This window comes from Malaclemys terrapin, chromosome 5 (genome assembly GCF_027887155.1).
Source record: "Malaclemys terrapin pileata isolate rMalTer1 chromosome 5, rMalTer1.hap1, whole genome shotgun sequence".
Lineage (NCBI taxonomy): Eukaryota > Metazoa > Chordata > Testudines > Emydidae > Malaclemys > Malaclemys terrapin.
Genome location: NC_071509.1, coordinates 90,626,118 through 90,644,852, shown reverse-complemented (window position 1 = coordinate 90,644,852; position 18,735 = coordinate 90,626,118). Strand labels below are relative to the sequence as shown.

The 18,735-nt window shown below is 40.0% G+C and overlaps 1 protein-coding gene and 1 long non-coding RNA gene across 6 annotated transcripts in view; one reads left to right on the top strand and one right to left on the bottom strand.

Moving 5' to 3' along the window:
* Positions 1 to 1,911, bottom strand: part of LOC128838006 (uncharacterized) — a 13,185-nt gene extending 11,274 nt beyond the window's left edge. The window contains exon 1 of the long non-coding RNA XR_008445074.1: positions 1,767 to 1,911. This is a non-coding gene — a long non-coding RNA (uncharacterized LOC128838006). The remainder of the gene's footprint in view (positions 1 to 1,766) is intronic.
* Positions 1,749 to 18,735, top strand: ELMOD2 (ELMO domain containing 2). 5 transcript variants are annotated; one of them, XM_054029733.1, is made up of 9 exons: positions 1,749 to 1,773; positions 2,746 to 2,893; positions 4,122 to 4,150; positions 7,226 to 7,323; positions 8,242 to 8,371; positions 9,438 to 9,571; positions 10,221 to 10,289; positions 12,412 to 12,545; positions 13,108 to 18,735. In XM_054029733.1, the coding sequence occupies exons 2-9, from the start codon at positions 2,749 to 2,751 to the stop codon at positions 13,263 to 13,265; spliced, it is 897 nt and encodes a 298-aa protein (XP_053885708.1). In that variant the 5' UTR covers positions 1,749 to 1,773; positions 2,746 to 2,748; the 3' UTR covers positions 13,266 to 18,735. The 5 variants fall into 5 exon arrangements, with proteins under 5 accessions (XP_053885708.1, XP_053885707.1, XP_053885704.1 ...); XM_054029732.1 differs by lacking the exon at positions 1,749 to 1,773 and adding an exon at positions 1,919 to 2,013; XM_054029729.1 differs by lacking the exon at positions 1,749 to 1,773 and adding an exon at positions 1,919 to 2,078.

Genomic DNA, 18,735 nt, shown 5'->3' with positions numbered 1-18,735 from the left:
CAGTGCAGCAGCATCATTATCATAGGCATACCCTGAGGTTCAGAAAATGACACGGCCAAGCGGCCCGAGCATAGTTTTTCAAAGTGATGGAGGGTAACTTCATCATAGAGTTCACATGCTTGAGTGATGGTATGGACTGCTCTGGCAGCACTACAGATCTGGGTAATAGATAAGCAACCAATGAGGGATGCTGAGTCTTGGGATCATGCATGTACAACAACATGCCCTACCTACTAGGCACCTGCTTTTTGATAGATCAGTTGCTATATTTACTGGGTAGTCTTCAGGCTCAGCCCTGCATATAGCACACTGCTAGCTTTGATGTGGCCAAGCACAGATCACTAGGAGTGTGTTTGTGTCCTACAGTGAGAGATGTAAACCACAGGATAGCATGTGTTATATATCTGCCTCTGTGCCTGACTCAAAGGATGCAAGTCTATTACAGTCCCCACCTATGCACAGAACACATACAGATCAGCAGGTTACAGGGACACAATCTTCGTCAGCCTAAGCTGAAAAAAAGAATTTCTGGTTAGTCTTGCTACCTTGGCTTCTATCTATTTTAAATTCATCAAATGGACCTTGAGCTCTTGATCTGCACTTTCTTTTAGAGCTACTGTTAAGAAAGAGGGGGAAAGAAGGGGGGGGAGAGAAAGACAAACCTTTTTCCTCTGCCTACCAACATCTGGTCTACCCTGAAGAGTTGTATCAGCTCGTGATATAGAGGAAAACAAACAAACAAACCCCAGACCCTTGGCTGACACAGCTATGCTGACAACTCGTCTGTACAGACACAGATGGAAAAGTGCTTAGGGAGATGGCATTTCTACACCCTTCTGTCAGTGTAGGCTGTGTCTACAGAGCAGGGGTTTGTTGAGATGTTTGTCAGTTATTCTTCTTTTCTCACAGATTCTTCATTTTTTCAGACATAGGCCAGGAGGGAGACCCTTATAATGAATCTCAATCAAACACAGCAGAGCTAGCTTGACCCTAGGAACAGCAATGATGGTGGTAGCTTATGCAGAGAGGTTACCGAGGGAGGTGGTGGAATCTCCTTCCTTAGAGGTTTTTAAGATCAGGCTTGACAAAGCCCTGGCTGGGATGATTTAGTTGGGGATTGGTCCTGCTTTGAGCAGGGGGTTGCACTAGATGACCTGTGGAGGTCTCTTCCAACCCCGATATTGATCTTATAAAAGGTTTCTGGTCTTTTCGGACTGTCCGCTGCGGATTACCTGGCCTGCTAGACCCAGTCACGTGCTTGTTAACGTCATAATGTCTGGCTCTGCCTATCTCCATGTGTGTTACATGAACGCCAAGGCGACGGCAGAGGCCTCTAGCTAGGACATACCAGGCGGAATCTGCGGGGGACCAGGGCCAGATGCCCATCGCAAGCCGCTATTACCTACCCTACCTCCCCATGAGCCAGGGCTGCGCCGGGGAGCCTGGCTACTGCAGCGCGGCCCAAGCGCTCTGCTCCATAGCGCTGAGCAGGCGAGTTCCGCAGGCAGAGGAGGCGGGTGCCCAGCGCCCGCCGAGCACGAGTCCCCTTCACACCTTGGGAACCCGCTCCGACAACTAACTGCTGCCCGACACCACCTGGGGCTCCGCCGGCCGCCCCTCGCCCCTAGGGGGACAGCGGAACCGGGGCCCGGCCGGAACTAGCGCAGGTGGAGGGGAGCGGGCTGCGCGCACCTCGTCCCTGCCCCGGCTGGTGAACGGCTCGTGCCGGCCAGGGTCCGGAGAGCGCCCTGGCACCGCTGCTCTACCTGGACGGTGAGGAGTGGGGGAGCCGAGTCCTGTCTCCCGCCCCGCTTAGGTCGTCCCCCTGGTTACGCACGCGACACGCTGGCCGAGGGGCGGGGCACTGCAGCGATTACCCGCAGAACTGCGCGGAACAGCGGTTTAACTGGCCCTTACCTTGTCCCCATCAATCACTTCCGGGTCAGCCGGTGGCCGGTTTCCTTCCGGGGGACGCTAGAGTCGGGGCTAGGCCGGAGCCCGCCCCACTCACTGGTGGGGACGACGTGAGCAGGGCCTGTCCCGCTGGCGGTACCCGGGCGGGGGGCGCGCCCTCACGGGTAGGGCGCGGGCAGAGCTATTGCCCCGCCTGGGAGGGAGCAGACGGCTAGTCCAGCGGGGTGTCCCGTGCTAGGACGCGTCATCTACCTGCTCCCCGCTGACTGGCTGGGGGCAGCAGCTGCCGCTGGGCCAACCCCCTCCCCTCCTTTCAGCGGACATGGGGCGTTATGTGCCCCCCCCGACACCTGTCCGGATGAGCGATAGGGCAACAGCCTCGCTTTCGATCGGCCTCGCTACCTCTCCCCCGCCCCCTGCGCATCTTCCTCGGTGGGCATGGCTTCTCCCCCCCCCCGGGTTGCAGTTAGGGGGCTGCAGGGCAGCGGGGAGGTGTTCGTGCTGAGCAGGAAGAGGAGGCTGGGGCGGTGCCTGGCAGTCTGTGTCCTGCTCTGGCAGTGCTTCTAGGCCTCCCCCCCTTAAGGCTTGGCATTGACCCTCCCCAACCGCCAGCTCTAGTACAAAGCGTCTCTCCTTCTTTACCCTTTGCAGCTAAGGGGGCACTCAGCCTTTCATTTCTGACAGGTGAAGAGTGTTCGCCACCTGAGAGGGAGCAGATGTTACCATCATTAGCAGCTCAGCAAGAGCTTGCAGCCCAGACAGATTGTACAATTGTTTCTGTAGTGTCAGACAATGAATGCCCTGTGATCAGTTGTCACTCTCTTTGCACAGAAAATGTTTGTGTACTTATGGGGATACCTGTATAGTAACTTCTTCCGGTTTTGGCTGAAATGGATCTTGAGGCAGCTCACTGGAAAATGTGAATTACAGCGTATCTTTGGTAGCTCAAAGGAAGGTTCACAACGGACGCTAAAGATAGGTAAATGAAGGATGTAATCTTTTAAAAAAGTACGTTAGAGCTTGCAACTGGACAGCCAGTTCCTCTTGCACTTAGGTTTGGTAACAGTTAATCTGTGTGACAGCAGTTTAAAGGCATACCTGAAAAACTGGTTGGTTTCACAGCCGGTACAAGTGGGGAAAACGTCTAAATCATTATTGATACTGTATTCCTATTGGCAGACTCAAGGGAGCAAGGGTTACATGGGCCCTAGATACGTTTACTATGTTCATTGCTAGAATTGGCAGCTAGAGGTCTTGTAGAAGCATTTTGGCAAAGCGTTGTGAGAAAGCTGACATCCTTCCTGTGTTGTATCTGTTTTGTAACTTGCTTCCTGTATTGCCTGCCAGGCCAATGCCTCTCTCATGGACTCTAAATTTACTTTAAAAGCAAAGTGCATCATATTGTATATAAACTACAAATGCTTTTACTTAAGCTTTAATTACTAAAAAAATAAAGGTCCAAAAGATATACTTTCCTTTCCCTGCTAGCCAAGGGAAAATTTAGTCAGCTTCAAAAAATTAGCTAAAAGGTGTTACACCTTCTGCTGAGTCTCTGGCCAATTTTTTTGTTTTACCATCACAATTTCCTATTTAAAACAACAACAAAAAATAATCTGTTTTCTTTGAAAGACCCACACAAACATGGAAATTAATTACAAAGGGGAAACACTGAAAATGACTACATACAAAGTGATGTCAAATGCAACATGTAAATCTAAAATAAGTAATTTCTCTTATTTGTAAGTCAATCTTGGTTGCCATTGTAACAATAGTAGGAAAATATACAAAGTATGATGTTCTTTTGTAAACTCCAGTTAGTATAAATGAATGTTTTTTTAATGTGCTTGGAAAGAAAGATATTCCTAAATACACAACAGCTATGTTATCTCTTTCAAACTGGCTCCTCATCTTTCTAGGCTGTTAAACTGACATTGTAATGGAGTAAATTTAAAAACTACAAAACTATTCAGGTTTCTATATTCATAAAGATGGTGATAGATTTACATCATGCAAAAGATTTTCAATTCAGTATTGTCACTTGATGATGATTTTAAATTAAACAGGTGACTAATTGCTGATGCAACCCTAATAAAACACTGGTTAGACATATTATTTACATCATTGACAACACATTTGTAACTCGTCAAAAGTTTGAATTCAATATATAAAACAGTTGTAGTGATATAATTATTTGTCTTGTATTACAGAGTACTCATTGGGATTATCAAAGAGTAAGGTAGGAGTCGATGGAGATAACACACTATACCAGAAAACCAATTTTTAGAGACAAATATGCCCTTAAAGTAATACTTACTTTTAGAATTTGATAGCTTTCAGTGTCTTTTGGGTATGTATGCATGACAGAATATGGGCTGGAGTAAAATTCTCACTGTTTTTCTGTTAAAATTTTATACAGAATAATGCTCAATATGGTCAGTCTTATCCATATTTCTACTCTAATTCAGAAATATGTAAAACTGAATAGATCAGAAGTAGTCTAATTCTTAATGTAATTTTTGTCATGGTATCAAGGCCTCTGATCTGCACAGTAAAAATGAAGCTGCTAGGTAGGAATGCGATTTGTAGACTAAAAATCTTTTGTAGAAAATGGAAATGTGATACGTAATCCTTTCAATGCTAGGTCTATTATGCATGGTGTCATGTAGTAGTGCTGTATAATTGAAGCAAATGGAATATGAATACATACTTGGCTGTTCAGCAGTATGTTGCAAGTTCATTTTACTTTTTATATGTTCAGCATCAGTTAAAGGGATACTGTCAAAGTATTAGACCCTCACATTTGCTTATCTTAAACTAAATGTTTTTCTATGAAGATGACTGACTGTTCTCTTCTGTCTAATCACTGCCAAGTGGTACTGAAAGAATTTTTGTGACTGCCACATAAAACAAATTTTTGTTATGATAGAGCACATTGAGTGGGTTCTACCAGATGTCTTAATTATGATTTTAATATCTTAAATTTCTAGAGTATCTTACCCCAGAATGGTTTATCCTTTGTGTGTGTGTGTGTATATATATATATATATATATATATATATATACACACCCACCCACCCACCCTTAGGTTGATTTGACATGATTTGTTCTTGACAAATCTATACTGCCTGTTACTTATCACCTTATTATCTTCTAAATGTTTGCAAATTGATTGCTTAATTATTTCCTCCATTATCTTTCTGGGTACAGAAGTTAAGTTGACTGATCTGTAATTCCTCAAGTTGTCCTTATTTCCCTTTTTATAGATGGGCAAATACAGTGCCATTTTCCAGTCTTCTGGAATCTCTCCCATCTTCCATGACTTTTCAAAGATAATCGCTAATGGCTCAGATACCTCCTCAATCAGCTCATTGAGTATTTTAGGATGTATTTCAGCAGGCCCTGGTGACTTGTCTAAGTAATTTTTAAACTTGTTCTTTCCCTATTTTAGCTTCTGATTCTAGCTCATTTTCACGAGCATACACTATGTTAGATGTCCAGTCGCTACTAACCTTTTGTGTCTGTCTCAAAGTGATTCATAGATTCCAAAGCCAGAAGGGACTATTGTGATCTTCTAGACTAACCTCTTGTATAATAGAACTTCCCCAAAATAGAGTATATTTTTTAGAAAAACATCCAGTCTTGATTTCAAAATTGCCAGTCATGGAGAATCCACTATGATCTTGGGTAAATTGTTCCAATGTTAATACCCTCATTGTTAAAAAATTATGCCTTATTTCCAGGCTGAATTTGTCTAGCTTAAATTTCTAGCCATTGGATGTCTCTGTTAGATTGAAGAGACCATTATTAAATATTTGTTCCCCATGTAGGTACTTAGACTGTAATCAAGTCACCCCCCCAAGCCTTCTTTTTGTTAAGCTATAGAGAGCTCTTTGAGTCTACCACTATGAGACATGCTTTCTAATCTTTTAATCATTCTCATGGCTCTTCTCCAAACCCTTTCCAGTTTATCAAGGACTAATGCAGTGGTTTCCAAACTTGTTCCGCCACTTGTGCGGGGAAAGCCCCTGGCGGGCCGGGCTGTTTACCTGCCGCGTCCGCAGGTTCAGCCGATCGCTGCTCCCGGTGGCCGCGGCAGGTAAACAGCCCGGCCCGGCCCGCCAGGGGTTTTCCCTGCACAAGCGGCGGAACAAGTTTGGGAACCACTGGACTAATGCATCCAAAGCCCTTTTTGCCACAGCATTTCACTGGGAGCTCATGTTCAGCTGATTATCCACTACAACCCTCAAATCTTTTTCAGAGTCACTGCTTCTTAGGATAGAGTTCTCCCATCTTGTAAGTGTGACCTTCAAGTATTTACAGCATTTATTGATATGTGATCTCCATTCAGGTCTGTCTTTGAAGTTATCAACATTTATGCTGCACAAGTTAAGATTCTGCTTAGGGGTGACTTTGAAGTATTTACATTCACAGTCATTCCTGTACTTTCCAAGTTTCAGCTAACCATAAATGACTTTTTTGGAGACTCTATCATCATCCTTTCTGATAACATGACCTGTCCATTTAAGTTGAACTTTAACCATTGCCTTGATGCAGGTTATTTTTGCTCTTTCAAGGATGTTATATGTATATTAAGGCCTCTGTCTTAACCTATTTGTTGTTACTAACAGCAGACGTGCCACACTTTTCCAGAATGAAGATATTAACCTAGGTCCTGGAATTTGTCTGGGACTTTAGTTAATATCTTCACTCTGGAAAAGTATGGCATGCTGTTAGGATGAGACAGAGGCCTTGACTATGTTGTTACTAACACTGGCATCTCACTTCCAAATAGTGCACTTGCTCCTTATGATGAGGTATTAGTTCATTATTGAATTGGAGGAAGAATGTCACTGAGTATTCTTACTCCTCAATAATCCCATTGACTTCAGTAGGACTAAGTAAATGGAGTAAGGTACTATTTAGCACGTTTAAGGGTTTCAGAATCTAGGTTATAGTGAATTGCCAATACAACTTCTCTCAGGATTTAAGTTTGCCTTTGAGGATTCTCCTCCAAAAATTATCAGGCCCGATACTAGTTATCTTGAGATCACGGTCCAGGATGCATGTTTTTTTAGTTAATGTATTTTACCAGCTGGCTGAAAAAGAAGGAATGAAAGTATCCTCATTCTTTCACAGGCAAAGCAAACACACTTAAGGCTTTATCACAAAATGTATTTACCTTGACAACGGTCGCATATTTTTTCATTTTTAAAAGATGCAAATGCAATGGGCATGAACAGACTGGTAAATAATAGGAACAAAATAGATGTTACATTTTGTATTCATTGTTTGACTTACGTTCATTTCTTAGGTGTTAAGAAATGCTGTACATATTGGTGAAGCTGAAGTGGAAAAATGTGTCCTGAGTATAATGAAAGAAAAGAAGATTAATATACAGAAGGATACAGGGTATGTTGTTTGCTACTATTATATAGGTACTTCTAACTGGACCACATCATTTTACCTTTTATAACATTGTATAGGTATGTGACAAGAGAGATTATTAAAGGAATCACTAATCTGATACTGTTATTTGGGGAATACAGCACATACATCATACTTTGCAATTCAGTTTTAAGGATTTAAGATGTATAGATGACGAGAGTGCATATGATGTGGTATGATAAAAAGGTTTTAGCGGCATGAGTTTGGGATAACTCCATTACTCACAGTTGACCAACCCACAATTAAATTGTACTGGTCATCTCAATCAAATCTTTACCATATCGTCCTGTATGACCTCTATTACATATTGTTATTTTAGAGAGTTAATTTAAAAAAAAACAAAACTTGTTAGATCAGTTTCTTTTGTGTCTCTCCACCTGTAACAGTAAAGGCCTTGAGGAGGGGAAAATAACTAATTTAAAACAACTCTAAAAATGATCTAAAGAAACTTTTCTGTACATAAAAACCATCCACAGTTTCAAAGTTTCGGATATCTTATGACCTTTAAATCTAGAAGCAAGTGTGGCATTTAATGTTGGAAAGCTTCGGTTCTCCCCTTTTCCAGAGATGCAATGTTCCCATTTCTAGCTGTGCAGCATTAAAGTATTGCCCTTAGACTTGTCACTGGAGCTGGATGAAATATTACATACTCTCGAGTTTAGACTAGTGTAACATTTTGAGGTGAGGAAAGTAATACATTTCTCTCTGGAAGACTGTTTTGTTTTTTTTTCCCCCAGTTGGGCAAAGCTTGCAGGAGTTTGGTGTGTCACATTAAATATTGCAGGACCTGTACTCCCTTTTTCTCATGATCTAAGCAATGATGACTATGGCCATCCCATCATGTATCCCCCTTAAGCTCCTGTGGGGTTTTTTGTTTTTCAGTTTTAAGACAAGCCTGCAGGTATGTTTGCTGCAGATATCTGGTTATAAGAAACTTTATTTGGAGGTGGAAAATCTGAGGAAAGTTCCATATGATTCAGATAACGAAGAACATGAAAAGCAACTAATCCAGGTGAAGGTGTCTTGGAATTCTGAGTCCTAAACTATTACTAGAATAATTGAATGCTAATAAATTAGCCATAGAAGTTTAGCTTTCTTTAAATTCATAACTATCAGGCTGTTTGGTCTTTATAAACTAGAAGAGCAAAATTGATTTTAAAAATTGGAATAAACCAGCTCTGACAGGTGCCCTTTCAATAAGTTTCTGACAAATGCCCTTTACTATAAGTCTCATAGTATGTGAAAGCTTAATTTATCCCCTTACTACTAAGTCCTTTAATAGCATGTTGGCATTTTAAAAATATTTGCTATTTTCAATTGTAAAAGTGACTCGCTCAAGTTAAACAATATCCTAAAGCAAATCTCAGACCAATAGCTCTTTTTCCCAACTTTACAGCAAGTTTATTCCATCTGAAACCCCAAAAATAATAGCACACAATTATTTAAAAAAAGAAAACCACCAACACGTCTGCATACAAACAGTACTTGATAATTTATAGTGCTTCAAGAAATGTAGTGAGTTTTACAAATACTAGTGAACTTAGCATTCTAATATCCCTGTATATAGATATGTATCCTCACTGTGGCTTTGATCCTTCAAAGACTTATGCAAATGTTTCAATTGAAGCATGTGGGTAATCTCATTTAACTCAATGGTAGTACTTGCGCTTAAAATTAAGCACTTGCACAAGTGTTTGCAGAATTGGGGTTTACGTGGATGAGGAGACTGACAACCAGAAAAATTAAGGGCCTGATGCTCTTTTACATCCACTTGGGGTCCTTTTGCACTGCTAGAGCAGCATAAAGGGGCCTTAGTGTAAATGAGTATCAGGCTCTAAGGGAGTTAATTGTTCCCTGACTTGGTTATATTTTAGTATATATCGGGCTTAAGTGAGTTACCCAAGGGAAAAAAGGAAATGTGACAAAACAGAGAATCCACGTCTCCCAATTTTTAGTTTTGTGTCTTAAATGCAAGATTATTTTGTTATCTGACATGTGTCAGTAAGTGTTCTGAATAACATGACTAGGAAAAACATTGGCAGTTGTGTTATTTGTAACATGGAAGTATATTTATGTAGCTTTGGAATTTGCTGATGCCTCATGAAAATCTGAAGGCTAGAATCACCAAGCAGTGGTGTGACATTGGTTTCCAAGGTGATGATCCCAAAACAGACTTCAGAGGAATGGGCATGCTGGGATTAGTCAATCTGGTGTAAGTGAAAATAAATACTTTTCTTCTCTAAGTCTTAAATTTTCTATGTCTTTGAATTCTTATTTAGTATTATTCCTAATTCCCTCTGGACTACCTGAGTAGAAGCAAATAGAAATATATTGGCTACTGTAATACATTACTGAATAATGGAAAATGAGCCCCTTTCTAAATGAGTAAACAGTTCTTCAACAGCGAGCTGCATTGTTGTAACCAACTAGTTGGATAGATGGTGGTTTTAGTTACAAATTGTAAGAGTTAAAGAGGAGCAGAAAGGAGTTTAAAACATTCTACTCATGTATGATAGGCCTGCTATGCTATAGCTGAGAAAGTAAATGATCAAAACTCTTCAAAATAAAATTACTACTAAGTTAAAAGTACTAATGATGTAGAACAGAAAATATGAAAACCTGCTTGAATGGGGGAATCCTGAATTCTCTGGAAGACTTCTGTCCCACTGGTCTCCTTTATCATGCCATTCCTTGTTACATATCACTTCCTCTATTTACTTTTATTGGTTTTCATTCTGCACTCTTTCTTCAATACACATTTGTCTACAATTCCATTCTTCTGTTATTGAAAATATTAGATTTAATTAATAAACTGCTTATGTAGCAATCCTTAGATTCAGTTTGTGTTTGCTCCTTTTCAGGTATTTTAGTAAACATTACACCAGTGAAGCTCGCCAGATCCTCTCTCGTTCAAATCATACAAAATTGGGGTAAGCCATTTGTATGGGCCTAAGATCTCACAAAGATCTTAGATTTGTAGAGTGCAAGTCTGTATTGGAGTATCTTCTGATTTTTTTTTTTTAAAAAAAGAGGAAGACATTTGACACTTTCTATAGGAAATTGACAAACAGAATTAATTTCTGAGCATCTGAGTTGAAAGTTGTATGTTTATAGCTATGTATTTGTTCCAACCAGTCTATTTAGTGCCCTTAGTAATCTGTAGGCTTCAGTTAGTTTCGTTCTAGAAAACCACTCCAACCCCTTATTCCCCCAAAACAGTATGGCTAACAGATTTGGATTGAATTTGGAAGGAAATAGTAATTATTCTTTATTCTATTTAGTAACACAAACTTAGTCAAGATATATGTATTCATGCACACTGTGCCAAGTGCAATATATATACTTCCATGGATTAAGTGCCCATCCAGTGGCCTGGACAAATCAAAAATAGCCTGTTTATTATCTCTCACTTTACAAGACACTACTCCTCTTTCATCCACCCAATCCCCAGTTAACTCTGGTTTATCTCAATAATTAATATAGTAAGCATGGGAATGCTTCATCTTGTGCCTTGTCATGAATGTTGCCCTAAGTTGTGAACAGTCATCCTACAAAATTAATGAGGACTTCTGCAATGAAAACATATACATGTATCCTTTAACATATTGTAAATTTGTTTTTCAAAATGATGCACTTTTTGTGACTGCTGAACTTATTCTAATTTTTCATCATTGGGCTTTTTAAACAGAAGTCCATACATAACAGGAGCAGACCTAGACCTTGTTACTGAGGTATATTTTCTGTGTTTGGAATTCCATCTCCCTGTGGAAACAGGATATCATGGACAAAGCCCCAAAATGCACTTTATTCAATGACTCAAATTGTGTGTGCAACCGTACCTGATTTAACACATTGTACTCGATAACAAGCTTTGAAAATTGTATCAAAAAAATGAAAATACATAAGATCTACTTGAGCTTCTGCTGGCTAGCTTTCTTGCTAGAGCAGTGTTTTTGGTAGCTGTGATGTTAGTGTTACAGTAGATTTGGAAAGAGGGCAGTAGACCAGATTTAGAATTTTTTTTTAAAAAAAGCTTTTTGTCTTTTCTATATGCTTGCTGAGTCTGGATGACTGCCCTTGGCTTCTGGGCAGTGTGGTCTAATGTCAGGATCAATAGGGTGCCCTCCCTTGCAGGGCCATGTGGGCTAGTGGCCAGAGTTACTATGGCCGCTCTCCCTCGCAAGGCCACGTGGCCTAATGGCCAGAGTGGCTGGACAGGTGGGCTGCCACCTCAGGACAGGCAGCAGCCAGGGTAGGGGGACCCAGATCCTCCCTACTCCACTGGGTCCCAACCCAAGGCCCTGACAGTGGCGGGGTTGCCCACCTCCTGCTCAGCAGGGATCCTGCCAAAACACACTGAGCCAAGCCCCAGTTCTGTGACCAGTTTCCTGTTAAGTTGCCCTGGTTTACTTCCTACCCGTTCTTCCGCAGCTAGTCATCTTGGTAGTCTTAGGGCCTCTCTTCCCTCTTTGGTGTTGGGTGCCTGGGAGTCGCTGGTAGGTGCAGTCTGCCGGGCCTCTGAGTCCTGGAGTGTCAGCTGTCCCTCTGCAGGAACCTGCAGCTCACCTCTGTTCTCTTTGGCAGTCAGCCCTGACTGAGCTGAGTTGCTCCCTTTTATAGCCGGAGCATGCCCAGCAGAGGCCGGGGGCGTGGCCTCTTCAGCCCACAGACTGTGATTAACCCCTGCTGAACCAGTGGCGGGCTGGTGCACCCCATCACAATGCTGATTAAACTTTCTATCCTGTTGCCTCTGCATGGTAAATAGGGGCATTCACTACATTGCTGTTGATGAAATTTTATATTTCCTACACAGTCCATCTTTTAACTTCACTATCGTCTTAGATGTACAAGGCACTTTAGACAAAAATGCTCCATACGCATGAGGCAGACTTTGCTTGATTCTTAGAATGACCCAACCTGTAGAATAGGAATAATTTGGCAGATAATAATTTGTGTCTATACAAATTAGGCCTGGAAAATGGAATACATTGTAAAAATCAGCAGGAAAATGGATTTCATTAGTATCTAATAGGAAATTTTTTGGTGTTTCAGATATTCCTATGCAATAGTTGGGATCAATTTGACAGAAATGGCTTATAGTTTACTAAAGAGTGGTGCTTTAAAGTCTCATCTCTACAACTTGGTCCCTGGATTGCCACAAATGGAACACTTCCATCAGTTTTATTGTGAGTATTTGTAACTCTTCCCTCCTATAGATTATCAGCGGCAGGACTACCTTCATTACCAAAAGTCCAGGCCTCTACCACTCGAGATAAATGAGTAACTCCTTTAGTTGTTAGCAGTAATATGTGATTATAACTGGGCCAGCTATTAGAAGGGCAATTAATTCTCAGCCAGTTGGTTACATATTAAAAATATTTTAGTGCTGTGATGCTTCTAACATGGTTATGGATTTATTTTCAAGCATAGTTTAAAGGAAAAATAAACATTTACCTCCATTGCTCCTCCAAAGCCAGAATTATAACTTGAATGTCTGACTGACTATTTCTTCATTGGATAAATTTGGGTGGATGGATCCATACTGCAGATCTCAATTTAATAAATATCCAGTATTTTCCAAGGCATGCATTCTTGCTAGTTACTCCTACACTATCCAGAAGAATTGCTATTGAATAAAATGAGGCATTGCCTTCTTCCTCTAGGCTGAATAGGCTGGGAGGAGCCAGAGCCAAAGTAGAAAAGAATGGATCACAGGTTCTGTAGAACTTTATTTTGTTTTCTTTACAGGTTATCTGGTTTATGAGTTTGACAAATTTTGGTTTGAAGAAGAACCAGAAAGTATTATGCACTTCAACCACTATAGGGAGAAATTCCATGAAAAAGTTAAAGGACTTCTTCTGGACTATAACCTAGTACTAACCTTACAGAATATAAAGAAACCATAGCCGCATCTGCAATCTACCCAGTTCTGCTCTTAAAATGGAATTATGCATTCTCATGGAATTCTCACACTTCACCAAAAAATTTGTTTAATGATGTAACTTTTTATACATATATTTTTGAAAAAGCTCAAATTCAGTTATGAAAGCTTGGACAATCAGCCACTGTTTACAGATCTTATATGCTATTCTCCAAAGGAAAACTTAAAAAAAAAAAATCCCATATTGAATCTTTTGCCCTCACAACTTTCTTACACCTCTTGGTGCAGGAACATGAAGTAGGTATTTATGCTGCATTATGTTATCTTCATTATGTAACCTATTACTAGGTTCCTTTTCTACCATTAACTGTTCATTAGTTATCTTTAAGAGGGGAAATTGCTTTGGTTTTAGATTTGTTTCTCAAGCCCTGTCCCCTTGTTGTTTATCTGCACATAGCTTGTGGTCCATAAAAGTTTTAAACTTCTCTGTGTAAAGAGGTCCATGAAGATGATGTAACAATTATTTGTGACTTGGAAGAAGAGGCTTCATTTATTTGTATTTACACATAAGAACAAACATTGTTCTGGTTGAAATGATCCTCCCTCCAGGAAATAATTACCCACACCCCTGTGCCTGGAAGGAACTTTCCTCAAAAATAATTACAAAATAGGGTAAGGCTAAAGTCCCTTTTAACAAGGAGATCTTTCATGTCACATGCTGCCATAAATATTTTCCAGCTCTCAATCCATCTTTTAGTTTGGGCTACAGTTTTTCAGGCTGACTTGATTCTGTATCTTTTTTTGGCCCATTCTCTCCCCCCCTCCCCCCCAATGTTTTCTGAATGGGGCGTAATATCTAGGAGAATTACTTAACCTCTTTTTGTAGTTTCATTATTTCCCACAAAACTTCATTGCTGCTGCAATCCATGATTTGTGAAGGTAGCTGGAACTCTTCTTCACTTCATCCATACTTCCAAGGAAGTTGGGGTGCAACTTTCATAGGATAAAAGCATGTTTCCAAATTTGGGCATTCTAGACAATCCAGGCACTAGGAGTTGGTACCTATAGCAGTTTGTGATTACTAAGCATTGTTTAAAATGTTAAACAGGCTTGGCATGAACTTATTTTTTTTTTAAAGCCTACTATTTAAATAAAGTGCCTTCTGCTAAATTCAGTCACTGTTTAATTTGAGCCTCCATTTAACCCGAGCAGAGCTTCAGAAACCTCAGTTCTTTGGGGGCAGAGACTGTATCTCTCATATGCTTGAATATCACATGGTGCTATCATGATACAAATACAAAAATTAAACAGTGCTTTATTTTATCATCTCTGGAAGGCTTCATTGGTTATGAAAAGTTATTCTGAAAAAAGGCCAACATTCTGAATGGGAGAAGGAAAGAAACAAAGGATGATCCTTGTGATTTTAAAAAAAGATAATTGGAAGATATTCAGACCGTACACTATAGGTATTATTGTATAGGCTGTGATTTCTATCACTCCATCTCCTCGTTCCTCTTGATCTACATGAACAACATGGTCAGCTGCTTATTGCAGTCAAAATGATAGTAAAGAGCTTGACCAAAGTAGAGAGCAATTATATTGACAAAAAAGTTTTGTTCTAAAATCTGTTACAAATAGGTGAGGTTTTAAACATCATGTGAGCTCCATCTGCCAGAAGGTGGAGGGAGATAAAGATTTATCTTCATATTTGCATTTGCCCATTACCGTTATACTTGAAATGGTGCAGTGAGGGGAAGGAGTTTGGTTGAAAAGGAACTGATGCAATATGCACAACATATCCCTTCTGGGTATACACTACAATAACTCTTAATTTGGCAAAATCTGTTTTTAAATGTGGTACATTTTGTCCTGCTACACTGTGTGCATGCCTTTCTGGAAGCATACTGGTACTACAGTGATGATGACTATAAAGGTACCTTGATAGCAGAATTAACTCTTTCTTCAGTGGATTTCTGCAAATAAGTTTTGCTGGTTTCAAATTTACTTAATATAGTGAAAAAAATATAACTGCTAGTGATCAAAAATATAGAAATAGAGCTCTAACAAATGTGGATTAAAGTATGATTTTATTCATGAAAGACTTATTCCATGTTTTTCACCACAATATAAATACAAGTGAAAAAATATGAAGCGCTTCCAATTGGATGATTATAAACTCCAGATCACTTTAATTCCTTAATTTTGAAAACCTGCCTCATCACCAAATAAACAGTACATTTGAGGTGGTAGATTTCTCCCAAAAGCATCCTTACTTTATTTTTACAAGACTGATTGTAATTGTCCTTGTAGCAACTGTAACACTGTATCCCAGTTCTTGAAAATTTACCAGACACCCATTAGGTGGACATCTATACCTACTACGAAAGATAGATGTAAAATATCATAGGCAGGGGAACACCACTAGCAAGAAGCCTACTTTTTCTGCCACCCCCAGCTGCTGGGAATTTCATAATGGTGACCATTAAAATGGTAGCTGAGCACCAATACTCAAGGTCCCAGGATTCCTGTCCTGGTTTGGGGCACCATCTTTGGTTTAGTCTGTGGCTATTAAGTGTCTTGTAAGTTTGGAAATTCCCATAAATAATGTTCAGGTGGAGGGTCAGATCTTTAGGGTTCTGCTTTCCCCCCCCCCCCCCCACCTCCTGGCTGCTAAGGAATGAACTCTTCACGATTCTACCTGGCCCCCAGTTTCCATATAGTTTCTCCGCCTTAAATAACTCTATTGCTTACCTTGTTGCTGCTGCTCATAGTTTTCCTCAGGAATAGCAGCATGAAATTGATATGATGTTTGAATTTCACTGAGGACAACAGCTTGCTGAAGGGAATCAGTGAAACTGGCCATATGATTGTTAATTTCACTGTGCTGCTGTTTGGCAAAGATACAAGCAGCAACAACAACAGAGGAGCTGGAGCCAACTGGCTGCAGAGCCAAGCAATCCAGTTTTGTCATCTTTACATTTGGAAGATTTTTTTTTTTTTTTTTTGCAACTGTAAAGGCTAGAAATGTAATTGGAAAAAAGACAACCTACCGGTATAATTCCACAGAAATTGGTATGTTAAGCTCCTTTACTCCCAGGAAGAACTTCCTGCTTGCCATTAGCAAAAGGATTTTTCAAGCCCTGTCCTATGCAATTTCAGATTTCATATAGCACAAAAGAAATCTGAGCTAAGGCATCTTGGGATAGAGCCTAGACCAGGGATTCTCAAACTTTCTTGCACCGTGACCCCTTCTGACAACAAAAATTACTACATGACCCCAGGAAGGGGGACTGAAGTCAGAGCCCCGCCGCCCTGGGCAGGAGGCGGGGAGAGCAAAGTCCAAGCCCCACTATCCTGGGCAGGGGCCCTGTAACCTGAGCCCTGCCACCCAGGGCTGAAGTCGAAGCCCAAACCCCACTCTCCAGGGCTGAAGTCTTTGGGCTTCAGCCCTTGGAGGTGTGGCTCGGGCTTCGGCTTTGGCCCCAGACCCCAGCAAGTCTAAACACCAGCCCTGGTGATCCCATTAAAACGGGGTTGCGACCCACAGTTTGAAAACCACTGGTCTAGACTGAGTTCAGTCGAAGGTTTGTCATCACTTTTTAAAATCAAAACCATGAGCTGAAAATCATGACAAAACCCAAATTAAGAATAAAGCTACCATCATTAAACATGGAAAAGTTATGTAGTCAAATGTATGGATGTTAGGTCACATGTAATAATTGTTTAAACTGAGTGTATTCTATATTTTTCTAGTTCCCAGTGTATTGTTTCCTGAGCATTTAAAAACTAGAATTTGTATGTAGTTTTGTACTATTAAGTACATATTTTGCATGTAGCAGGTTAATTGTAGGTATTGGCAACTAGTTAGGATAGAGTGTAAAAACAGCAAAGATTGTGTGTGGGGTGGGTATTTGCTAGAGGCAAAATTGTCTTGCAAAGTCTAGTTAACAAGATTTTATATTAACTATTGAATTCATACTATGAAATGACAATCCTAATTTAACAGATGATATAGACTGGAACTGTGCAATGACCTGTTTAACTGGATGTAGTCAGTTTGCATAGCATTGAAACTAATTGTGAATACTTGGTTACAAAGCATCCCTAAAATTAAAGTTTTGGTTAAAGTCCCTGTTGCTTTTAGAATACTGTTTATTAGATACACCTCAAGTTTTAATATATGTATTTGACAATTCTTGGAAATATAACACAAAATAATTTTCTAACTTTTCTCCCTTTTAACATATTCATGGGACATTGTCAAGTAAAGTTTGGCCTTAAAGTAACATTGTGCAAAAAGCCAATTTTTTTCAAATGAAATTTAAGACCAACACAAGTGCTTCTATTTTTAAATTTTCCATAGAACCTATTTAACAAACTTTCCACTACATTTTTTAAACATGGTGTTACTCCATGGGAAAATTAAACTGAAATTAACTACAGGTTTCAGAGTAGCAGCCGTGTTAGTCTGTATCCGCAAAAAGAACAGGAGTACTTGTGGCACCTTAGAGACTAACAAATTTATTAGAGCATAAGCTTTCGTGGACTACAGCCCACTTCTTCGGATGCATACAGAGTGGAATAAATATTGAGGAGAAGCTCACCAACAAAGAAAGGTGAAAACTCTTTGTATGGGGTAAGAAATTCAAAAGTTAATAATTTAATTGGGGAAGACACACACAGGATATTTTAAGTCTGCTTTAATAGCTTAAGGTGGTGGTAACACTAAGGATATTTATTTTTAAATGTGCATTATAAGGTTGACATTTTAAGTGGAATAAGCAATGTTGAAAGATGGGTTCAATTGCAGAACATTTGTGCAGACTTACCCTTTTAAACTGGAATTGCTAGATAGCAAAATGAAGACATACCTTAATGAAAAAAGTTTCTATGCTACTGCTGTTTCTGATAAACCAACATGGAGGATCATTGGGATGTACACTGGTCAAGCACTCTAGAGGAACAAGCTAATCTAATATTTCCATGCACGGGCATGCTTGATTTTCAGTCTCTGAACAAATGAGCAGTTCTCAATTCTTCATATTACTCCAGCTCTTGCCTAACTGAAGAAGTCTGTTTTCAATAAATGTTCTATAAAACATCAGTATAAACTTTTGTTTAGATGTATTGTGATGTGAGAACGTTTTCTGTTTTCGTTGGAGGAGGTTTGCATCCTGTACCACTGAAAAATTTGTTAATGTGTGATGAAAATGTAGTTCTTTTTTCACATCATAGTCCTATTCTTATGGTGCTATAATATAGCCTGAAATGGCATTTCATGTCCTGCCAAATTTATGGCACTGTCTGTTACTGGAAGCAGTAGACAGTAGGAAAGTTGGTCAGTAACTTGTCACTACTGTGCAATGAGATAACTGTACACTAATAGAAAGGTCAACATTTGCCCCAGTATAAAGCAATAATGTAAACTGTGATGTCAATATGTTGAGCACAAGTGTTAGAATGATAATAAATAAAGAACAAAACATCCAAACGTT